General features: G+C 46.1%; 1 protein-coding gene across 2 annotated transcripts; it reads left to right on the forward strand.

Moving 5' to 3' along the window:
- Window positions 1–1,210: 1,210 nt before the first annotated feature.
- LOC128347851 (zinc finger protein RFP-like) lies at window positions 1,211–23,603 on the forward strand. Of its 2 annotated transcripts, none has more exons than XM_053303038.1 (8): window positions 1,211–1,447; window positions 3,216–3,694; window positions 6,049–6,144; window positions 6,916–7,146; window positions 7,364–7,386; window positions 8,088–8,203; window positions 13,814–13,840; window positions 21,098–23,603. In XM_053303038.1, exons 2-8 carry the CDS (start codon window positions 3,317–3,319, stop codon window positions 21,640–21,642), a joined length of 1,416 nt encoding a protein of 471 aa, XP_053159013.1. In that variant the 5' UTR covers window positions 1,211–1,447; window positions 3,216–3,316; the 3' UTR covers window positions 21,643–23,603. The 2 variants fall into 2 exon arrangements, with proteins under 2 accessions (XP_053159013.1, XP_053159012.1); XM_053303037.1 differs by having other exon boundaries at window positions 1,223–1,447; window positions 3,216–3,730.
- The last annotated feature ends 1,374 nt before the right edge of the window (window positions 23,604–24,977 follow it).

Genomic DNA, 24,977 nt, shown 5'->3' on the forward strand with positions numbered 1-24,977 from the left:
GCCGCACATGGGCCACCGCCAGCCTCCCTATGCTGCTACCTAAAAGGTCAAGTTGAAGACAGATCATCCTGGAGAATCTATCTATGTGGTCACTAAGAGTCAACACTGACCTGACAGCACTTAATCAATCACTCACTCACTCTTGAATGCTCCACTTCCCTTGATTGCTGACTTTCTGTAACTCTAAAGTGTGATGGCTGGAACTTCATACCTGGACAATCCTATTTCTTCTCATTTTGTTTCCCATTCCAAGGAGGCTATTATCTACCTAAAAGAAAAAGCAGAGTTTCTCATGTTAATTTTCTTCCAAAAAGAGGGGGAAATCCTGATGGAAATGGGGCATTTCACCATTTGCCACCAGGTGTTTGAAGGCCATTGTGGTCAAATATCTCTACCGTTTTCCCTATGAAAGGACAATTTGGAAATATCATCACGGGAAAACTGATCAAAGCTTTCTGGACAGCAAGGTTTCGTACCCACAAGCAGAAGGTGAAAAACAGATTGCAAAAAATGAAGAGAAAGGCGTTTCAAACCACACTTTATAGTCCATTAAGAACTTGTCATTGTTCTGAGGAAGCCAACAACATTCAAGATGTAGAATCATCAGCAGAAGAAGCTTCTGTTCTGTTGATATCTGGTTTTCTTGGGGGAGAATGAATGACTTGCCTAGCAAGCAAGAGATTGCCGGTTCAGATTCCTGCTGGTATGTTTCCCAGACTATGAGAAACACCTGTATCAGGCAGCACCACCGTAGTCTCATAAGGAAGGTGCTCCAGCCCCCTGATCATTTTGGTTGCCCAGTTCTGCACCTTTCCCAGTTCTACAATATCATTCTAAAGATATGGTGACCAAAGGCTGTAAGCAGTACTCCAGATGTGGCCGCCCCATAGATTTGTATAAGGGCATTATAATATTACCATTCCCCCCACCTCCTTCCTAAAGATTCCTAGCATGGAATTAGCTTTTTTTTTAGACTGATGACTGCTGGGTCTGTTTTTCGGCACAGAAACTTTGGGATTCACTGATCACCATCAGAGCACGGTGGTGACTGCAGTTAATGAAGCGACTGCCGTTCGTGAAGGCTAGCTGACGACCAGTAGGTGGCGGTCACGGGCCTTTCTTGGCCTTCTAGGCTATTATGCACTGGCGGCGGCAACAAGGGCAAGGAGAGTTGATTGCCAGTTTTCTGTCTCTTTTTCTGATTGGACTGCAGGAACTCTTGGAGTGTTGCGGAGCGCGGGCTGAGCTGCCCTGACCAATCAGAGACCAGGCACTTTTGAATTTTCAGCATGATTCAAGCGCGCGCTGCCGCTGCGTCTTTCGTGCTCGGTTGATAGTGGCTGAAACCTCAAATCTTGGTCTGCTTCAACCTGAAACTGTGGAGGGAACAATTGAACTTTTACCAGTGTGCAGCATTTAATCCGGGCTACTGAATGAACTTTTAAAGGTATGTTTACAACTGTCGCTGCAAGCAAGCAAAAGGCGAGCGCGGTCAATTGTTTCCATGTGAATTCCTGCTGAATTCTGTTTGGACTTGCTTCTTAAATAAATATAGATAAGATTGGTCTGAAAATGATCCCTTTAAGTCAGACTCTTTGGGATATTTGTTTCCCCTTTAAAAACAAACTCTCAACTCAATCCTATATGTGTCTGACTCAGTCTTATACAACATCCCCAAGTAACTGTGCATAGGGCCAGGTTGCCATTTGGCAAGTAGATTTGAAATTGGTCCCTTACACAAATTCTAGTCATTCTGATAGTTCCTTTTTAGTAGCTTTTTTTCTGAAGTTAATCAGGCAAGAAACTGCCACTATTTACATGGGAAGATGGATTATTTCCGAATCGTCATCAATAAAGTAAAGGTAAAGTGTGCTGCCAAGTCGATTTCGATTCCTGATGCCCACAGAGCCCAGTGGTTTTCTTTTGGTAGAATACAGGTTTACCATTGCCTCCTCTGGCGCAGCAAGAGATGATACCTTTCACCATCTTCCTGTATAGCTGTTGCTCTATATAGGTGTTTCTCTGGGAAACATACCAACGGGGTTTGAACAGGCAACTTTCTGCTTGTTAGTCAAGCATTTTCCCGCTGTGCCACTTAAGGTGACTCAAGTAAAGTAGCCACTCTGAAATAGCTGCAGTCAGCTTTGTGTAATTTCCACAACAGCTGCAGCAATATGCAGAATTCTGTATGAGCTTCCCCTGTCCCTGCTGATATTCTTCTGGTGTACCAATGTATGAAATGCCTTCTTGAATTTCAGCAGCATAAAGCTCCCTTTACCTGCATAGGCAGGCATTATGGGTGTGAGAGGGAGGGGATTCACAATTACCACTCCTCAGCTACCCTGTTTCTGAGCACAATCGTGTCATTAAATTAAAGCCAATGATGTTTCCTGTGCAATGGATACAGGGGCTGTGATGGCCTCACATTTCAAGGTAATATATTTTGGGGTGGAATTGGAAAGGAATATCAGCTCCCAGATCAAATTGGCTGTTGACCCACGCTTAGTTTGGAACCTTGCCTTGCTGCATGGGGCTTTACTCACTTTCTTGAGACATCTGGATCATTTTGCTCAAAGCATCATCTGGTAATGCTTGTGGTAGATTTGGTCCAGTTTGCAAGGGTTGCTGTGGAGTGGATGGAGGCTCGTGCATCAGCATGTGCAGGGTGGATTTGATGTAAAGTTGTGTCATCTAGTTGGCGACCACAGACCCCTGTGGTTTTCTTGGTAGAATACAGGAGGGGTTTACCATTGCCTTCTCCCACGCAGTTTGAGATGATGCCTTTCAGCATCTTCCTGTACTGCTGCTGTTCGATAGAGGTGTTTACCATAGCCTGGGAAATATACCAGTGGGGATTTGAACCAGCAACCTCTTGCTCCCTAGGCAGGTCACTTCCCTGCTGTGCCATTCGGTGCCTTAGGCTACTTAAACCATTTTTACTTTGATAATGTGTTAAGATGGATGTAAGAAAACAGTATCCTAGGCAGTCTCCATATGCCAAAGATATGCTGTTCAGCTTGTAACAGGATGTGGGGAGGGAGGCTACATTTAACCTTGGCTTGGGTGGCAAAATAACTTAAGGTTATAAAACATGATTTTCCAGACAGACAATAACTGCATGCACGATTACATGCATTAGATGTAATAAATTCAATTGCATGAGCAAATCTTGTGGCTATTTCTGCTCATTAATTTTGTCATGCTTATTATTCTAGCTTAGTGAGGATCCCTGCTGGAGGCATTTCAAATAACCACCTTATTGCTATCTGAAACTGGAGCCCTTGAAGCTTTTAATATTTTGGTGGGGGAAATTGCCATGGCAGCCGGGGGTCCCCTCAAAGAGCTCTGTGATGAAACTACTTGTCCCATTTGCCTGGAGTATTTCAAAGATCCAGTGATCATTGGCTGTGGGCACATTTTCTGCCAAGCTTGTATTACCCAGTGCTGTGGCCAGTCAGACACAGACACTTGTTGTCCTCAGTGCAGAGAAACGATTCAGGCAAAGAATGTCAAACCAAACCGACAACTGGCAAATGTTGTGGAACTCGTCAAGAAACTTCAGGAGGGAAAAAGAGCAGAAGAAAAGAGTGGAATATGTGCAAGGCACCAGGAGCCCTTGAAACTCTTCTGCAAGGATGATGAAGCTCCCATCTGTGTGGTGTGTGACAAAGCCAAAGACCACAGGAACCATGAGGTGATTCCTTTGGAGGAAGCTTATGAAGAGTATAAGGTAGGAAGGTGCCACACTGGATGCACAGTTGTGGTTAGATAATGGAAAGCTCCCAATATTCTGTCTCATTTTAGAGCGACCAAGAAACCCAAAGAACTTGGGTTGGGTTTTCTGAAAATTACATTTCCCTCCTACTCTGGTACTGTTATTACTCCAACCCTGCTCCTCTCTGTCACTCTTCTTGGTTAAATGCACTATTTAACACTCCTTATCGATCTACATGATTTCGATAGACTATTCAACAACCTTGTGTGAGGAGAGGGGGAAGATCTTGTGTATATTTACATCCTGATCTTCCCAACAGGGTCTTGTTTTGCTGCCACCATATACACACTTAATACTAAAGAACTCTCTTTCCTGGGGTCTTCAGGTTTGGTAACACATTGAAGTAGATGTGAGGGTACAGGGTACCCTCCTGGATAACCTGGAGGGTATAAGGAGTCTCAGGTCCTTTTTAATGTTGAATTACACAAGTTCTGTTGGTTGCCTGGGTCTCTGCTTGGAGATTAGGGTCGTTCTCTTGCTGGGTTACAAACTGGTTTCTTTTACAGAACAGTACACTTTCATTCACTCCTGGCTTAAACCCTTCTATAAGTCTGGTTTAACAATCTTTCTTCCCAGAACCTGTATATTAGTGCTGTAACTATATTGATTTTTTCAGAACCTTCCCTTGTTCTCCATGACCCAGCCATCTCCCAGGCTGTATGTCAGCCTATATTTATTTCACTCAGAACCCAACCTGGTTCTCGTTACCTCCAGCCCTTTTACTAGGCTGTCTGACAGACAACTTCACTTTATGAAGCTTCAGCTCCCAGGGACACTCGCTTACTGGATTTTAATTGTTCTGCTCTCCCCTCCCCTCCCCACTTCCTGAACGCTGCTGCACTCTTCTCCCTCCCTTGTCCTTCTCCAGTTCCTGCTGGGGGAGAAGGAGGGAGGCCACTCGCTGCGGCCAGAGGAAGATGGAAGGTGGAGACATGAGGAGGACCTGAGGAGGATGGAAAGTAGGGGCCAGGGAGGGACTTCTGCCAGGAGCTCTCTCCCTTCCCAGCCGCTCTCTGTCCTCCCCAGCTCCCTGGCTGACCGTTTTATTTTTAGCTGATAGTTTTCTTCTGCAATGCTACTTTTTACATTTTCTGTTCTTGGAGAGCAAGAAAAGCTTTCTGACCCTTGCAGATCATTTACAGCTTTTAGGAATGCTAATGCCTGATGAACCAACTTTGCGATCCTCCAGCAGGGAGCAGGCAGTGAATTACTCCTGCGCCCATAATTCTGTGCACGGTTTTCAGTTACTCATCACTCTGCAAAGTTATTCAGCTGATCTCTGTGCTCTCTGCAGCAAAACGTGGCTAGTGTTTTTGTGTGTACTGCACAAACTTGGCTGGCAAGAGCAAAAAGCTTGGGAGTATTTTTCATATGTTGCTTGGATCAATTCAAACATAAATTCAGTGGGGAATGGATGATTGAGTGTGTGCAGATTGTTTCTGCAAATTGTTTTAAGAACATAAGAACAGCCCTGCTGGATCAGGCCCAAGGCCCATTTAGTCCAGCATCCTGTTTCGCACAGTGGCCCACCAGAAGCCACAGGCAGGAATAGAGGGCATGCCTTCTTTCCTGCTGTTACTCCCCTGCAACTGGTACTCAGAGGCATCCTGCCTTGGAGGCTGGAGGTAGCCTTTAGCCCTCTAACTAGTAGCCGATGATAGACCTTTCCTCCATGAAGTTATCCAAACCCTTCTTAAAGCCATCCAGGTTTTTCTGCATTGTGTTTAAAACTTTAAAGCAGAATGTTGAGGTGGCGGGGTGGGATAAAAAATTTAAACATCCCACATATCTAGGCATCACTTGCTGTGAGTTGAGGTGCCTGTCGGAGTCCTTTAGGCGGCTTGGTTGACCTCTCACTTTCCTTTTGTAATGACATGGACAGTTCTCCTTGCCTGCCCTGCCCAATCATTCTGCTTCTAGTCATCCACGTGTAGATTGACAACTGCCTTCCAGGTTCATATTGTGGAAGCATTTTCTGTTAATCCCCATGACAACAAAGATGCAACTTGTACATAATGCTTCTTTATAGAATTATTTTTGAAGCTTATTGGTACATATTCCCAAAATATTACCCGGTCAAGATAAAGAAAGCATAAAGGGAGAAGTCACAGAGGAGCACCCTGATTTTTCTTAACATTCCTCATCAAATTGCAGCAAGCTCTGAAATGACAAACAGACCTCGTTTTTTTCATGACTGAAGCAGACATGGATATCCGTGATTATATTAGATGTGCTAAAGTCTTACTGAGCAAAGGCCTTTTCTGTTTGTACAGGAAGTAATCCAAGACCAGCTGCCATCTCTGGAGAAAGTGAGAGAGAAGTTTACGGAACAGACGGTGGCTGAAAAGCAGCGAGGCCAGGAGTGTCTGGTAGGTGGTTTTTGTTGCTGATAAGATGTTGGGGTTGAGTGTCAACTCGTAAGCTCCTTAGGCCCTTTAAGCGACAGATATCTCTAGTGATTGGGTTCTCAGAAAAAAGTTCCCGTATCTTCAATTAATTGGGATCTCAGTCAGCAAATTTATTTGACATATAAATGTGCATATGTATCATACACTTTTAGTTCTTGAACTGAAATATTTCATATTTCAGAAAATATTTGAGGAAAAATGCAATAAACACGCTTACAGGTAAAGTAAAGTGCTATTGAGAAGTTGTTGACTCTTAGTGGGGTTTAAATGTTTGAACCCTGTGCTTCACAATTACTTGTCTCAGAATACTTGTAAATATTAAAACATCAGAAGCCTGCATTTCCTTAGGTTTATTTAAATTTTATGGCAAGAAAATGAAGGCACTGAAAACAGATACTTTCGTTGAGGGACAGAAAAGGAATCTTGGCCATGAAAGACAGTTGCTGAAAGTATTTCCACAACAGATCACTGTGTTTGCCTTTAGTGAGTGGTGTTCTGTAGTACCGTTCACAAATGCAAATTCATCACTTGATTGTTGCAGCATGAAGTGCTATATAGATGGATTCAGTTTATTATTATATCAGAAGGCCATGGTGAGACACAATCCAGAAAACTTCAACAGCCAAGAGTAACCTGCTTCTGTAAATCTGCCATACTATTTCCTTGTTGAAGGCACAGGGCTCTAGTGGATTTCGCTTGACTTTCACTGAAAGGATCTGTTCCTTCTCCCAGACAAAGGTGCAGGATGAGAGGCAGAAGAGCTTGTCTGCCTTTGATCAAATGCAGAAGTTGCTTGAGGAGAAAAAGAGTTTCTGGCTGGCTCTGCTGGATGACCTGGAAAAGAAGACCAAGAAGAGACAGGAAGAAAATGTCACCAGGCTCTCGGAGGAGATTCTTAGTCTCTCTAACTTGATCACAGAGATGGAAAGGAAGAGCCTGCAGCCAGCAAGTGAGTTCCTGCAGGTGAGGCTGAAGGCAAAGACCCTTTTCAGGTCCCTCCACAGGGAAGGGCATTGCTCTGAATCCTAAGATTAGGATTAAGAAAGATGCAATGCTGGAAACAATGACTGGTTTTTTCAGACAAGGAGGTGGCCAATGAATTCTCTTAAAAACCAAGAAGAAGCCTAGTGCATTTTCTGTCTGTGCAGCTGAGATTCACTTCTCTTTTTCTCTCTTTCAGGACATCAGCAGCATCTTGAGCAGGTATGTGATTCTCTCATTGCTGTGAAAGAGTTTTTAGGTTCCATTTTAAAAGAGATAAACCTACCTACCTACCCACCCACACAACCTGATTTCAGAATAGGTCACTGTTGGGCACAATCAACTTTTGAAAACCAGCTTCTTCCCAGGAATAATAAATAGGATCCTGGAAAGGCATTTCCCATGATAATTACTCCGTCTTCAGCATCTGAATTCTCTCGATTCAGGGAGAGGGTGTAAGAACCTTTGTATTATATCTGTGTCATTGGAGATAATGTGCTTTCTCTTGTAAAGGCTTTTAATCTAGGAAATTAAGTCATTGTATAACATGGGCTTGGACATTGAACAGAGGCTGCTTTATTTTTTTCTGCCCTCTTTTCACCAATTATTTGTCCTCTGTGTGTGCCTTTTATCTTACAAAGACTATAAAAGAAATATGTGGGAGGAATGGGTGGGAAGAGCAGCCTTATGCTTGAGATTGATAGAGTCCTTCTGTCTGAGTCAATTTCACTCCTATGTCAAAAACAGCTCACAGAAAGGTTTCCTTTCCCTCTTCTAGCACAATCCTATCCAAGAGTTGAAGTTGGGAATGGCATGGCTCCTCTTTGTGATGGGTCCTGCTGCTGTGCTTGAGTAATTATCTGGCATGCCATTTCAGACTGCCAGATTCTTTGTTTCTGAAATGTAACCATTTTCCCTTTCAGGTGTAAGGAAGCACAAGGGAAGCAACTGGTGGACTTTTCTCCAAATCTGGAGGAAACACTCAGGATTTACACTGAGAAAAATTCTGCTGTAGAAAAGGCTGTCGAAAAATGTGCAGGTATTGGGGGCAGGAAGGGGAGTGTCTCTTCTTAGATAAGAAAAGTCTGTTCATTATTTGAAGAGCAACAGTCCCTTGTTTAAAGCTCATTGAATCTGGAAAGCAGGACCTACTAAGTATGGTTAAAGGAGCTGGGTACGGTATATTTCGCCTGGGGAAAAGAAGACTAAGGGGAGATATGATAGCTGATTCTTAATATATCACACTAAAGAAGAGGGAGCAGACTGGTGTCCTCTTGCTCCTGAGGACAGGGCTAGAACCAAGGGGTTGATATGACATCAAAACATATCCAGGCTAGAGACAGCAGGAAGAACTTCCTAACATGTTTGAGAGTGGAACAGTTTGCCTTGCACCATGATGGGCACTCCATTACCAAGCAGAGGCTGGATGGCAGCTGGAGATGCTGTAAACATTTCCTACACTGAACAGGAGGTTGGAGTGGAAGACCTGCAAGGTCACTTCCAACTCGTTAAAATTCCCTAACTTTCTCCTTGGGATTTTCTTGAGATGTCTAAACTAGGGCTGAAATAACATAAGTTAGACACAGTCAGAAACCGCACCTCCAAGCCAGGTGAGATGATACTGCTGAGGAAGGATTGGGCTACCAGGGGTGCAGACTGAGGGAGCCGGGAGCTTGCTTGACTAAATTTTTTAGCAGGGAGACATAAGCATTGCTTGGGAGAAATGAAAAACAGTGTGAGGGGGAGAAGGAACATAGGAAGCTGCCATATACTGAGTCAGACCATTGGTCCATCTAGCTCAATATTGTCTTCACAGACTGGCAGCGGCTTCTCCAAGGTTGCAGGCAGCAATCTCTCTCAGCCATATCTTGGAGAAGCCAGGGAGGGAACTTGAAACCTTCTGCATTTCCCAGAGCGGCTCCATCCCCTGAGGGGAATATCTTGCAGTGCTCACACTTCTAGTCTCCTATTCAAATGCAACCAGGGCAGACCCTGCTTAGCTAAGGGGACAAGTCATGCTTGTTACCACAAGACCAGCTCTCCTCTCCCAAGACCAGCTCTCCTTTCCCGGAAGGTAAAGAGCCTGTAGGGGAAGTGAAATGGTACAAGAAGGGAAGATGGTTTAAAATTCTGCACTTAAAAGGAAGAACTCTCTAAGATCTCTGGAGCATGCTGGGCAATGTAGTCCCACATGTCCTATAGGCCCCAGGGTTAAATATATGGGTGTCTACAATGGAGGTGGGACAGGTAGGACACTTGCCCCTGCAGGAACTCTGAATCTAGTGAAATGTGGGTGTTCTACTCTCGCTCTAGTCTCTCACTAGCCTGCAAGGAACCTAGGAAGAGTTTCCTGAGACCATCCTAACAAAGAGAATAGTAGTAGGTTTCCAGGAGGAAAATCCAGTTCCCAGTCCTAGAATCTGTTATCTGGAAGAGGGCCTGGGCCAGCAGCATCTGTGTTAGAATGCTGCTTGATCCATACTGTTGGCTGCTTCTGTTTAACTCCAGTAAATCCGAGAAGATCTGGACGCCTACTGTGTAACTCTCCTTACACCTGATCTTCTGCAGTTAAGCTTCTGCCCATCTCCCCTCCCCCACCAATCCGCCACATGGCCCAGCAGCCCAGTCTTGGGCAATCTTGCCCCAGCAATTATTCAACAGGAACTGGTCCGAAGAGCAACTGGTTCCCCCCTGAATAAGATAAGCCATCGAAACTCATCAAGAGAAGAAGTTATCATTTTGCACTGTCTCATTTCCATAAGAACATTAGAACAGCCCTGCTGGCCCAGACCCAAAATCTATCTAGTCCAGTCTCCCGTTTCACACAGTGGCCCACCAGATACCCCTGAGAAGCCCACAGACAGGTGAGGGCATGCACTCTCTCTCCTGCTGTATACCCCTATCATGTCTGCCCGTAGCCTCCTCTCTTCCAAATTAAAAAGCCCCAGATGCTGTAGCCTTGTCTCATGATGAAGGTGCTCCAGGCCCATGGGTCATCTTGGTTCCCTTCTTCTGCACCTTTTCCAGTTCAACAATGTCCCTTTTAAGACACGGTGACCAGAACTTCACACACTACCCTAAATGCTACCACATCATAGATTTGTATAAGGACATGATAATATTAGCATTTTTATTTTCGGTTCCCTTCCAGATGATCCCTAGCATGAAGTTGGCTTTTTCACAGCTGAGTTGACACTTTCAAAGAGCTGTCCACCACGACCCCTTGATCCCTCTCCTGGTCAGTCACTGACTCTTCAGACCCCATCGGTATATATGTGAAGTTGCAGGTTTTGCCGTATCATTTTGCACTTGCTTACATTGAACTGCATTCCCAGAGCTGGTGGGGCTCCTTTAAGGCAAGAAGTTCCCTGTCAAGAGAACCAGTGTGGGATAGTTTTTGGAATGCTGGCCTAGGAAGATCCCAGTTCAGATCTCCATTCAGCCATAAGACATAACAGCCCTGCTGGATCAGGCTCAAGGCCCATCTAGTCCAGCATCCTGTTTCGCACAGTGGCCCACCAGATGCCACTGGAAGCCACAGTCAGGTTACTCCCCCGCTACTGGTACTCAGAGGCATCCTGCCTTTGAGGCTGGAGGTGGCTAGTGGCCCTCCAACTAGTAACCGATGATAGACCTCTCCTCCATGAAGTTATCCAAACCCCTCTTAAAGCCATCCAGGTTGTTGGCTGTCACCAATAAGAACATAACAGCAACAGCCATGAAACTCACTGGAAGACTCTGGGCCAGCCACTTATCTCTCAGCCTAACCCTGCGCATAAGATAAATATAACCATGTACACTATTCTGGGTTCCTTGGAGGAAGAGCAGGATATAAATATAGTTAATAATAATAAATACATGCTAATAACCTTGAATTGATTATTGTAGCTGCATCTGACCTTTCCAGATAAAGTCAACTATGTAAATCATCCAAAGCTTATGAAATGTGTCACCGAGTCCACCTGGATCAAGAGGCATCCCCAGACTGTGAACATGCTCTTTAAAGGCAAATGCAATCCCATCAAAGGCAGGCTGTTTTCCAGATCAGTAGCACACCTAAGTAGCAGAATCTCCATTTTGTATTGTTCTGCAGCTTGTTCTCTCTCATACAATTATGAAATACCAGTTGAGGGTCTCCCTAGGATCTGACGAAAACACGAGATGGAGCTGAGCGTTGTCAGTGTTCCAATGACTCTGCAGCCAAATCTCTGGACAACCTCACTCAGTTGTTTTATGTAGATGCTAATTGGCATAGGAAGCAAGAGGGAACCTGGTGGAATTCCAGCGGGGTAGAGCAGAAGTTCCCTAGCACCACCTTCTGGATCCTTCCTTGAGGGAATAAGCAGACTTGCCCATATAGGGTGCCATCCACACCTATCTCACTAGGTGGTACAGGAAGACACCATGGTCAATGGCATAGAAAGCTGTTGGGAGCAGTGTTCCCTCTAATTATTATCATCAGGGAGTGGAAAGAGTTTTGTTCTGGGTGGCAGTATAAAGGCAGTATGCACATATAACTCTCTCTGCCACACACATGAAAATAATTACTGCGCTGCACAGAGATTTTTCGGCTGCCGGCGGGGGTGGGGTGGTTGGGCGAGCTGCCAGGGCATGTTGAACCTGTGCCTAGCAAAGGTGAGACTGCAGCAGGTATGCGTGAGGTTCCCCTCTAGCTGTTCACAGAAGACCTTTTGAGCCAGCAACAGAACAATGGACATTGCCTAACTCTTCTGTAACGGAAGCACAGGTGAATAACAGTATTTGGCAACCTTTGCAGCACCAGAAATACAAATTAATGGCTATCACACAATATATGAAGGAAGAGGGAGGCAAAGGGGAATTGGGGAAAGGAGTGAGTGAGAGAGAAGGAACACACAATTGGATGGGTAGAGAAGAGGCTGTGGGAGCATAGGAGGCAAAATGGAGATGGGGAAAGGGGAAGGAGAAAGAGAGAGAGGGAACACACAGATGTTGGTATAAGCCCTCAGCTTAGATACCACTAGGTTTTTTCAGCGTGCTTTATTTACAATGTACTGTGATGTTACAAATGGCTGGGAAACGGATCATTTTGTTTAAAACTGTTTGCATATGCTCAAGGCCACTGTTCTTACATCATTTTTTAAAAAGGCTTTCTCTGGTTAGGAGTAGCTCTGCACATGCTCAAAAGCACTCTCCACCCAAGGTTATTTTTAAGGCAACAGACTCAAAACACAGGAAGAGGGAGCAGAGTCTGTACTCTGTATTTTCTGGGGGAGAAACTCTGACAGTGACAGAAAAATTCAGAGGAGAGGCTCTTTTGAATTCAGAGGAGAGGCTCTTCCTCTTTGCCCTAACACCCAAGGTTGCAGCCGCCACCTCTGATCTCCCCACTCCTCAGACCAGCCAAGCCAAGGGCAGAGTCCTTACCCGAGCATGCACCATCGCTATAGCCCCGCAGCTCTGCAAAATGAGATGGAAGGGCGGAAAGAGGCTTAGTCACTGCTCACTAGCCCCAATGCATACACATATATTATTGGAAGTTAGAGTTGGAATGGAAACAGTACCCGCCATTGCACCCGACGTTCTGTCTTCCTCGGAGAAACAGAAAAAGTCTAGAGTCAAATTATCTGCAGGCATTAATGGCGTCTAGGAGGTGTCATTAATGCCTGCAGATAATTTGACTCTAGACTTTTTCTGTTTCTCCGAGGAAACAGAATGGCAGGTGCAATGGTGGGCGGGAGAGGTAGAGACAGAGACGGAGGGTGGAGTGGGTAGGAGAAGCAACTGGAGTCAGGCAAGGACTGGACTCCGGCGTCTGAGGCGATGGGGGAAAAGTGGAGGCAGAGGAAGTGGCACTTTCTGGGAGGGCCAGGGCAAGTGAGTGGCTCAGAAAGATCACTTTGGGAGGGACTTGGAAAGTGTGCTTGTGCATATGTGCACGCTATCGCAGGCCTTAGAGGGAACAGTGGTTGGGAGGTTTGACAGCATCAACAGGTCATACTCCCCTGGTTCACCACCTGGTGCAAGTCATCTATCATGGCGAACAAGGCAGTTTGAGTCTCAAAACGTAGCTGAAGCCACTGTCACTGGTTCAAGTAATCTGTCACATTTAGGAAAACCTGGACCTGGGATGTTGCCACACACTAAGTCAGGGCTGCTCAACTTCAGCCCTCCTGCAGATGTTGGCCTACAATTCCCATAATCCCTAGCTATTGGCCACTGTGGCTAGGGATTATGGGAGTTGTAGTTCAAAAACAGCTGGGGGGCCTAAGTTGAGCAGGCCTGCACTAAGGTATCTTGCCCACAAATGAAGTGTCCATCATTCAAACCAGCTTTACAGGATGACACTGGATGAATAATCACAATGGTGGTAAAGAAGCACTTGTTGCCCCTGCAGCCCATGTTCTGTCAGATTTGTTGCATTATTTCCTTCAGCAGTGCTGTAGCCGTTATCCTGCCAATTTGCTTCCCCATAGCCTTCGTATAGTCTTTACTCCTAACACACCATCCAAATTTAAACCAAAAAATATGCATGCAAAACTTTGTTTAAATGCTTATTTTTCAGAGGAGCCTTGTAAGTGGGTGGTGGGTGGGTGGTACATGAAATGAAACACTGAAATATGTAAGAGAGTTTGAGTGTATTTCTCATCCTTTTTTCTCCACATAACAGAGTCTCTGGAGGAAGCACTGCACAAAGGTGAATATCTGCAGAGAACCAAAGGAGATGGAGACCTTTTGATATAAGAGGGAGCGGGTAATGGAGGCAGGCTGGTAGATTCTTATTAAAATATCTATTATGGATGTTAGGCAAAATATTGTTCTCAGCTGGTGTAGGAGGTCACCCAAGCATGGGTTTACGTTCCCTCACATGTTCCAGAAGGCAGGAATTATGAAGAGTTGCACACTCTTAACCCAGTTCATGTGGGCAGATCACTTCAGTTCGACTTCCTGCCTTAGCTCCAGCGGGCATTTGCATTCCTAGCTCGCTCTTTTTCTAGCCTTCCCTTGCTGGATTCTTCTTTTTATCATACCCTTTAGTCTCCCTTTCTGTGTATTTCTTATCTGTTTCTCTTTGTCCAGTCCTTCCTTACCTTAAAAACAAAAAACCTTCTATTATTTGTCCTCCCCGCTCCCGGTCTTTCTGGCTACTTTCTCCTTCGTCTCTGCTCCTGGTGCTGATCCTTTGGCCGATGTCCACAAAAAAGACCGTCAGACTCCTGGCCTTCAGGGAGAAATCTGCCTGGCAATCCTTGTTCCCGCCAAAACAGTGGGAGGGTGCAAAAAGCACAACGAAGATGGCGGTTGATACGGGGAGCCTTGCTGGCGCCTGTAGGCCACAGCGACTCCCTTTCCCCCCCAAAGTACACCTGGAAAAGGCCTATGAAGAGACCGGGCGCAGTTCCCGCCACTGGTCTTCACCCACATCGGAGCACAAGCAGCGGCATAAGAAATGGAGGCGTGCTGATAAGTAGGCCCTGCCGGCCTGAGAGGTGTTGCCCAGTAGCGAGGAGAAGGATAGCCCCACTAAGCTTGCATCACCCTGTCTGGCGGCTGGGCAGTCTGAGGGAGAGCTCTGAACCGCGGCAGATGGAGCGCCAAGCCGCGTGGCCTCAGAGCCCGTTGGAGTCAGACGGGGAGGAGCTGTGGGATGCCGAGGTGGACGGCACAGAGGTGGGGAAGAAGCTATCGGACCAGCCAGGGAGTCTAGCACAGCTGACACTGGTGAGGCTGGGGACCCCTCAGAGTGGGGGGGGGGGTTAGGGACAAAGGCACTAGTTTACCTACCGTGCCCCTTCCTACAGCTCCTACAGTAGCACAATGGGCCTGGGCAGAGGCCCATTCTTATGGGGGATGTAGGGTCTTCAATGGATGCAGCCACATTAAAGGGCTGGATTCAGGAGGCAGTACAAAGATCAGTGGCAGCAGCCATGAAGTCACAGAGAATTACAACGCTTTGCAAGCGGGCCCTTGAGCCTCTGTTATCAGATTCTCATGATGAGGTACCCCCTGCTAAGCAATCAAGGGGCTCAGTTCTCGAGGAGGTCCTCAGCAGAGTTGGGTGAGGAGTCCCTTGATCTCTCGCACCCCTGGGGGGGTGGCTCTGGTTCTCTTTTGGGTGCCCCAGATATGGAGTCCTCAGAGGAGGGGGAATTACCTGAGGACACAGCAACTAATCTTTATAGTCAGAGTCTCTCTTTCCCTGAGGACTTCCAACCCTTGATTAATCAGTCTATAGCAGCCTTGGGTCTTAAGCCGCCTGCTGCAGAACAGGACAATCCGGTCTCCAAAGGCTCATTGGTCCTTCTGAAATCAAAGGAGCTGCAGTCTAAATCAGTGATGCCTGAGGGCTTCAGAAACACAATCAAGGAGGAATGGTCTGCTATTGCTATGTCCAAGCGCAATACGGCGTTGGCTAATAAGCTGTATAATTTCGAGGATGAGACCTTGGACTTACTGAAAGTACCACTAACGGATGTGCCTTTTGGAGCCCTCAGTGGTGTGATGGTACCCAAGGATGGAGACTCCACCTTTAAGGATCTGGGGGACAGGAAAGTGGAATCTGCGCTTTGTAGAGCTCACGGGGCTTCAGCAATGGCCATCAGAGCGGATACTACAGCTTCCCTGGCTTCTAGAGTGTAAGTCCTTTGGATCAACATGCTTCTCAACAACTCCCCCCCCCCCGCCCGGATCCAGCCAGAATGCATTGGAAGCTTTTGCACCCTCAAAGGGCAGCTGCTTTCTTGGCAGGTGCCACATTGGACAGTGTCGTTTTTCAGTGCACACAGTCAGCACAGTCCTGGCTAGATGCAACATATGGTTAAAGTATTGGAAAGTAGACAATATCTCTAGGGCCAACTTAGCAGCAGTCCCCTATGTTGGGGGGGGGGCTCTTCAGGGATGAAGCCTTGAAGGAAGTCCTGATAGAGACTACAGATAAGCTCAAAGTGTTGCCATCAGCACCGAGGAAGGATGACAAAGGTTTTCCATGCAGGTCAATGCAGACTTTTAGAGCCTTTAGGCTACAATTTTGACAGAGGGAGCCCTTCAGGTCTTACAAGCCTCATTGGAGCAGATCCAGGGGTCAGGACAACAAGGTTTCGCCTAGCAGAACCATCAGACCTTCAGAACTCAGTCACGGGGTTCCAAGCAGCAGTCCTGACGATCACGGCGACAAGGTAGGGGCCTGCCTGTTAGACTTTTGGCCCGTTTGGAGAGCATCCATCTCGAACAGGTGGGTGTTCTCCAACAGGGGTACAAAATAGAGCTTTCAGGCCCACCAGGAAGCAAGTTTCTGCTCACTGGTCAGAGAACATCAGAGAACACCAGAAAACACAAGGGCTTACTTTGAACCATACGTCACCAGTTAGATATAGGGGCCATAGAAGAAGTGCCTCCATGTCAGAGGGGCAAAGGATTCTATCCAATAATCTTCACTGTCCCAAAGAATGACAGTTCGGCAAGACCGGTGCTGAATTTGTGGCCAATCAACAGATTTGTACTCAAAAAGAAATTCAGGATGGAGACCCTGCATATGATTTCTTAGGCGCTGCAGATGGGGGACTTCCTGGCTTTGGTAGATCTTCAGGACGCGTATCTACACATCCCCTATCCATCCAAGCAGCTGACCTCTGCTCAGGTTCTGCTACATGGGGAGTCATGATCAATACCGGGCACTGCCATTCGGGCTTTCGTCAGCTCCCCAGGTATTTATGAAAGTCCTGACTCTGCTTGCTTGTTGCCCTCTTTCGGATGGAAGGAATTCATGCATATTGCTATCTGGATGATCTGCTCATAATGGCAAGCTCTGCAGAGGCAGCCCATCACGCTCTGAGAAAGGAACATTGGTACTCATTGGTTTCTTCTAGCTGGTGTAGAAGAGGTCACCCGAGGCCCACCCGGGGTTTTTTGAGGTAGGCTGAATCTGTTGCCCCGCAGTGGGGATTTCTGTTGGCTCTCTCCACTAGTGCTGACCTCTCTTTGTGTCTTCTTGCGACCTTTTTTCCTGTTGTGTTTTGTTTCTGGTTATCAGCTGTGAGTTTTTCTATTTTGAGCTAGAGCTGTTTCAACGAACTGAAGGGATCCGCCCACATGCACTGAGTTAAGGGTCTGCAACTCTTCGTACTTCCTGCCTTCTGGAGCATGTGAGGGAACGTAATCCCACACTTGGGTGACCTCTTCTACACCAACCAGAAGAAACATTCACGGTGAGTACCAATGTTCCTTCCTGCAAAATGAAAAGCCAATCTTTCTTTTCTCCCCTCCTCTTACAAGACTTGAACAGTAACTGGGCTAACTAAAGGATCAAGGATAGGTGAAAGAATCTGGTAGGTTTACAGGTGACTGAAGACTGGTATGAAAAGGGCCTAAGAGGATGAGCTGCGCAGGGAAGCTCCTGACACAAGTCCTGCTGCTGGTCACCAACATGCTAGGTGGGGAGGATAGCTGATCTTGCAGTAGCAAGCATGAATTATCCCATTTGCTAAGCAGGGTTTGCCCTAGTTTGCATTTAGATGGGTGACTACATATGAGCACTGTCTGCTCTAAGATCTTCCCCTTAGGAGATGAGTCGTAGCTCAGTGGAAGTGTATCTGCTTGCTCTTCCTCTCCCTGGCACTTCTAGTTAGGGCTCTGAGGGCCTAAGCCTGAAAGCTCAGAGAGCTGCTGCCAGTCTGTAGACAATACTGATCTAGATGGATCAAGGGTCTGAATCAGTAGAAGACAGTAGAAGAAGTTGTTTCTATATTGTGGTTTTTTAAAAATTTTATTTCTTGCTCTGTACGGAGTTGGACTATATATGGCTTTTATCCTGTTCCGTTCTATGAATCTAGGCTTAAATGTACAGGTGAAACTCGAAAAATTAGAATATCGTGCAAAAGTTCATTAATTTCAGTAATGCAAATTAAAGGGTGAAACTGATATATGAGATAGACGCATTACATGCAAAGCGAGATAAGTCAAGCCTTAATTTGTTATAATTGTGATGATCATGGCATACAGCTCATGAGAACCCCAAATCCACAATCCCAGAAAATTAGAATATTACATGGAACCAATAAAACAAGGATTGTAAATAGAACAATATCGGACCTCTGAAAAGTATAAGCATGCATATGTATTCAGTACTTGGTTTGGGCCCCTTTTGCAGCAATTACTGCCTCAATGCGGCGTGGCATGGATGCTATCAGCCTGTGGCACTGCTGTGGTGTTATGGAAAACAGGATGCTTCAATAGCGGCCTTCAGCTCTTCTGAATTGTTTGGTCTCATGTCTCTCATCCTTCTCTTGGCAATGCCCCATAGATTCTCTATGGGGTTCAGGTCAGGCGAGTTTGCTGGCCAATCAAGCACAGTAATCCCATGGTCATTGAACCAGGTTTTGGTACTTTTGGCAGTGTGGGCAGGTGCCAAGTCCTGCTGGAAAATGAAGTCAGCATCCCCATACAGCTCGTCTGCGGAAGGAAGCATGAAGTGCTCCAAAATCTCCTGATAGACGGCTGCGTTGACCCTGGACTTAATGAAGCACAGTGGACCAACACCAGCAGATGACATGGCTCCCCAAATCAACACAGACTGTGGAAACTTCACACTGGACTTCAAGCATCTTGCATTGTGTGCCTCTCCATTCTTCCTCCAGACTCTGGGTCCTTGGTTTCCAAATGAGATGCAAAAGTTGCTCACATCAGAAAAGAGGACTTTGGACCACTGAGCAACAGACCAGTCCTTTTTTTCTTGAGCCCAGGTAAGACTCTTCTGACATTGTTTGTTGTTCAGGAGCAGCTTGACAAGAGGAATACGACATTTGAAGCCCATGTCCAGGATCCGTCTGTGTGTGGTGGCTCTTGATGCACTAACTCCAGCCTCAGTCCACTCCTTGTGAAAGTCCCCAACACTTTTGAATGGCCTTTTCCTGACAATCCTCTCCAGGCTGCGGTCATCCTTGCTGCTTGTGCACCTTTTTCTTCCACACTTTTCCCTTCCACATAACTTTCTATTAATGTGCTTTGATACAGCACTTTGGGAACATCCAACTTCTTTTGCAATTACCTTTTGAGGCTTTCCCTCCTTATGGAGGGTGTCAATGATGGTTTTCTGTACAACTGTCAAGTCAGCAGTCTTTCCCATGATTGTGATTCCTAATGAACCAGACTGAGAGACCATTTAAAGGCTCAGGAACCCTTTGCAGGTGTTATGGATTGATTAGCTGATTGGAGTGGGACACCTGGAGCCTACTGTTGAACCTTTTCACAATATTCTAATTTTCTGGGATTGTGGATTTGGGGTTCTCATGAGCTGTATGCCATGATCATCACAATTATAACAAATTAAGGCTTAACTTATCTCGCTTTGCATGTAATACGTCTATCTCATATATCAGTTTCACCTTTTAATTTGCATTACTGAAATTAATGAACTTTTGCACGATATTCTAATTTTTCGAGTTTCACCGGTAATGTCTGCTTTATTGAGAAAGCTGGATTTTAAAAATCCCAATAACTGTGACCTGTGCCTAAATCACTTTGTGTTTTCTCTTAACCTGCTTCTACTTGAGAGAGTGGTTTTCCCCCTGTCCTTTCCTGGACCACCTGACCAGATTCAGAAGATATGTGGAGAAATAAGGTTTTGAATCATTAAGAACATAAGAACAGTCCTGCTGGATCAGGCCCAAGGCCTATCTAGTCCAGCATCCTGTTTCACACAGTGGCCCACGAGATGCCTCTTAGAAAGCCCACAGGCAAGAGATATGTGCATGCCCTCTCTCCCGCTGTTGCTCCCCGCAATTGGTATTAAGAGGCATTGTGCCTCTGAGGCTGGAGCTGGCCCATATCCACCAGACAAGTACCCATTGATAGACCTGTCCACCATGAATCTGTCTAAGCCCCTTTTAAAGCCATCTAAGCTGGTGGCCATCACCACATTCCATGCCAAAGAATTCCACAGATTAATTATGCAATGTGTGAATAAGTATTTCCTCTTGTTGGTCCTACATTTCCCATGGGGTGACTCCTGGTCCCAGTGTTGTGAGAGAGGGAGAAATATTTCTCTGTCCACCTACTGCACTCCATGCATAATTTTATGCACCTCGATCATCTGTCCACCCTCTCCACCCCATGCATAATTTTATATTCCTCTATCATGTTTCCCCTTAGTCACCTCTTTTCCAAGCTAAAGAGCCCCAGATGCTGTAGCCTAGCCTCATAAGGAAGGTGCTCCAGGCCCCTGATCATTTTTGTTGCCCTCTTCTGCACCTTTCCCAGTTCTACAATATCCTTCTTAAGGTACAGTGATCAAAGCTGTACCCAGTACTCCAGATGTGGCCGCACCATAGAATTGTATAAGGGGATTATAATATTAGCATTTTAATTTTCAATCCCCTTCCTAATGATTCCTAGCATGGAATCAGCCTTTTTCACAGCTGCTGCGCACTGGGAAGACACATTCAATGAGCTGCCTACCATGACCCCAAGATGTCTCTCCTGGTCAGTCACGGACAGCTCAGATCTCATCAGTGTATATGTGAAAGTTGGTGTTTTTGGCCCCAATGTGCATCACTTTACACTTGCTTACATTGAATCACATTTGCCATTTTATCGTCCACTCCCCCAGTTTGGAGAGATCTTTTTGGAGTTCCTCATAATCCGTTGTGGATTTCATTACCCTAAATAGTTTAGTGTCATCTGCAAATTTGGCCGCTTCTCTGGCCACCCCAACTTCTAGATCGTTTATCATCAAGTTAAAGAGCACTGGTCCCAGTACCGTTCCCTTGGAGACCCTACTTCCTACATTGTGAAAACTGTCCATTTATTCCTACTCTCTGTTTGCTGTCCTTCAGCCAGGTACCGATCCACACATGAACCTGTCCACTTATCCTATGACTGCTAAGTACTTCAACAGTTTATGATCATTCTTCCCTGGATATAACATCCAGCCTCCCCTTTCTTTCTCTCTGTCCTGCAGTGAACGTGACTCTGGATCCAGACACGGCACATCCTGAACTCATTCTGTCGCAGGATCTGAAGAGTGTGGAAAATAGAGGGGGATATCAGCAACAACCTGGCAACCCTGAGAGATTTGATGTTGGGCCCTGCATTCTGGGTCGTGAGAAATTCACTTCAGGAAGGCATGAGTGGGAGGTGAATGTAGAGGGGGCATTATCCCAATGGGCTGTGGGAGTCGCACGAGAGTCTGTCAAGAGGAAGGGAAATAAGAGCCTAACTCCTAATGAAGGATTCTGGGCTGTGCAGGTGAAAAGCATACCTGACTTTTATGGATCAATGCGAAGTTGGGAACTCTTAGCTTTGACATTCCCTCGGCCAACCAAATTGTCCTTGGGAAGTAAGCTCAGAAGGATCTGTGTATCCCTCGACTATGAAGAAGGCTGTGTAGCATTTTCTAATGTGGATACAGGCAAGCTGCTCTTCCATTTCTCTTCTGCCTCTTTCTCTGGAGAGAGGATCTGTCCCTTTTTCTTGGTGTATTCAGGAAGCAGACTGAAGTGCTGAATCTCAAGAACTCCCGCCACTGAATATGGATGACATAATAGTGTTCCTTCTATACTTGCCTGAGAGCAAGATTGTGATAGAGAAACTTAATGGTCTCCAAGCAAGACACCACTGCTGTGGCCTTTACAAGCTCTCTCTTCTTCTTTTCTTTCTGCCATGGCTGCTCTTGCACACAGTCTTTCACTGTCATGGACACAGTACTGTACTCATTCTCCCTCCCCTTACCTCCTGCTGCTGGAGCCACTGCCCTCTCTCTCTCCCTCCCCTCTTCTTCCACTGTAGCTGCTATTCTCTCTCGTGCTTCTTTTCCTCCTGTTGTCTCTGCAGCCACTTTCTGTCCAGTTTGCGCCCAGTTGTGAGTAGCTGAATGAGTCCTTCCCTCTCACCCCCAAGTGAGAGGGGAAAGTGCATCAACCCCCGTACTGCCTTGTGAGCAGACTGGAAAATGGGGGTGGTCGCATTGCCTGGTAAGGGGATGGATACACTCTTTCCTCTCGTTGAAGTATGAGAAAAGGACTTGTTCAACCACTTACAGCTATGCAAACTGGCAGGAAGTGGTGGCATTGGCCACTGCAGTAGCAGGAGGAAGAAGAGTGGGAGGGGAAGCAAGAGAGAGGAAGAGTCAGAATGGCAAGCCAAGGGCTGGGGCCTGTGCCCAGGGGGCTAGCACTGGACTGGATTGCATAATAGAGGGTGATGGTTGGGCAGGTGGCCCCCTGAACACTTGGCAGGGCCTTTGACATCACCCCAAAAGGGGGGGATCGTGCCCCAGGCAGGTTGGCGGCAGCCCCCACTGCAAAAATAGTTAGGAATAGTGAATGACCATTTTAAATGACTATTTTCTCTATCCTCCCCCCAATACAAAACATAAAGTTTAAAACCTTTTTTGAAGGGGTTCTTGTGCCCTTTGAAGGCTTCATGGTGGTAGGCAGAAATGCAGCATTCATCCTTTCCTGTCGTTGCATCTGTTGAAGTTTGAGTGTCATGATGCTTTTAAAGACACAGGGGAGAAAAGCCCTGGGAGGAAAAAAGAACTGAACTTTTGCCCTGCCACCCCTCTGCCCCAATAATGTTCTTATCAAGCGGGTTTCTGTTGTTGTTTGGTAAAGATGACACTACAATGTGAAGAAAGCAGTTGACTCTCCCTATTGTGAGTTACATTGACGTTTTCTAACTCTTCAACTTTTGCCCCACACATGGAGGATTCTAGGATCTGCAGCTGAGAACTGGAGGTGTTATTGTAGATCAAACCACTCTAAGGAGCCAGGTGATCGAGGTTATTTCTCTTCTGAGTGTAATCAAGATAGAACCCCCTGTAGAGTTCCATGCTAGAAGTCGAAGAACAAAAGACATGAGGAGAAGAGGGCAATGGTGTTAGAAAAGCAAGGTGATCAGACCATCCTGGGGGACTGTTCTGTCTTTCAGATCCAATTTAATCAGGAAAAGCCCCAATTTAAGCTCCCCTCTGCAAGTATGTCAGGTTTCATGTGCTGATGCTTGCATATGTGGAATGTTATTGGCTTGGTGTTAAGAGTGCCAGTTCTTTGTGTTCTGCTGAATCCTGGTTTTGAAATTCTACTGTTTGATTTGCTTTTGCTTAGAATTTTTATATTTTCCATCCATCCACTTTATTACGGCCAATGGCCAAATAAAATACAACTACAGAATAATACAATCAGGTTACAGAGTAAAAGCAGATAATAATAAAATAAAACAAAAAGAAAATCTATATTATTAATCCCCGTAGACGTGCCTCTGGGGGGATGCGTCCCGGCAACCCAGCGGATTGGCTGGGCGGCGGAGGTGCCGGATTGGCTGGGCGGTGGAGCTCACGCGCGGCAGGATTCAGGAGACTGTTGAGCTGCTGCCCAGGGAAATGGCGGACGGCGGCGGGACCAGCCGTGGCGGGCACTGCGCGCCGCCAGTGTGAGGAAGCGGCAGCAGGAGCAAACGGGCCAGCAAGCAAGGGGGGGGGGGAGAGAAGCGAGAGGGTGGGCGGTGGTTAGAGACACCTGGGGGAAGAGTTAGGGAGAAGGGGCTGAAGGGGGGTAGCCAGGGAGAACTAGGGGCGCAGATGCTATGCGCCCGGTCAACTAGTAAATACAAATACAGTAAACCTTCACCAAATTTCTGCTACTCAAACCCTGCATCACTCCTTTCGACCCTCCTCTGCCGTAGTTTGCCTGCTATAAAGCAGAACTTTGCAACTCTCAAGGAAATAGAATCGTTCAAATCCACCAATAAAAAATCTACTTTCACTTGCTCTGAAGCTGACCCAAACTGACTTAATGCAGGGGTAATTAACTCTTCTCTGAGATCCCTATAGAAACGACATTTCAGCAATATATGTTCAGTAGATTCCACTTCTCCTGCCAAACATGGACATAATCTCTGGTTATAGGGAACCTTATGAAATCGCCCTTCCATCACCGCCGACTGCAATACATTCAGCCTAGCCGCTGTTAAGGCCCTACGATGCTCCACATAAGTTATCTTTTGTAAGTATCGTGCCAAACATTGTCTATTTATTTGGGTTCTCATCCGTACTCCATACCCCACTTTACTGATATTTCTCTGTCTGGCTATGTCACTTATACGCTGGTTTATAATATCTCTGGCCTTGGTAAACCCTAACTCCCTTATTGCCGGAAGTGAAAACCCCAACCAGCTTAATTTCCTGTCAATTGCACTTTCCCATCTGGTCTTGTAGTCATCCAGCAGAACCAATGTGGCGAGGCCAGCTGGAAAAAAACCCAATTTAAGCCAATAGCCAAAAATGGCTTTCCAGATTCTGGCTTTGACAGGAAGCCATCCCACTTCTAATCTAAGACCAGCATTGGGAGCCGAACGAACTACCCTCAACATATCCCTAAGGAATTTAGATTGAACCGCTTCTACCTTCTGTATATCCACATAAGGGCCCAACTGTGCCCCAGCCAGCAACAGCGCAAGGGCCTTAGCCCTGAACAGTTCAAAAACCACCTGTACTGATTGTTCTAGTTTCCTAAGATGTAAAGAATAGAGTGCCGAAGCTACCTTTTGGGCGTTTTGTGTTATATAATCCCTATGGGCATTATTGGTCTTATTTGCCTGAAGGACTGTACCAAGATATTTAAATTGCATAACCTGTTCTAATTTGTGGCCATTAAGAGTCCTGGAAAAGATTTTAGGTCTGTTTGAAAATACCATGATTTTAGTTTTATCATAGTTTAAAGTAAGGTCTTGTGTCTCACAGTATTCTACTAATGCCCACAAAGCTCTCTTAAGGCCAATCTGAGTCCTCGAAACCAGAGCAGCAGCATCCGCATATAAAAGAATATTTACATGTCTTCTGT

This window comes from Hemicordylus capensis, chromosome 2, assembly GCF_027244095.1.
Source record: "Hemicordylus capensis ecotype Gifberg chromosome 2, rHemCap1.1.pri, whole genome shotgun sequence".
Classification (NCBI taxonomy): domain Eukaryota; kingdom Metazoa; phylum Chordata; class Lepidosauria; order Squamata; family Cordylidae; genus Hemicordylus; species Hemicordylus capensis.

What these genes read in the sequence shown, in the direction of transcription:
- LOC128347851 (XM_053303037.1), top strand. Translation starts at nt 3,317, where the DNA reads ATGGCAGCCGGGGGTCCCCTCAAAGAGCTCTGTGATGAAACTACTTGT. An exon ending in AGCGAGGCCAGGAGTGTCTG is followed by an intron (nt 6,145 to 6,915) that starts GTAGGTGGTTTT and finishes TCCTTCTCCCAG; the next exon opens with ACAAAGGTGCAGGATGAGAG. An exon ending in ATCAGCAGCATCTTGAGCAG is followed by an intron (nt 7,387 to 8,087) that starts GTATGTGATTCT and finishes TTTCCCTTTCAG; the next exon opens with GTGTAAGGAAGCACAAGGGA.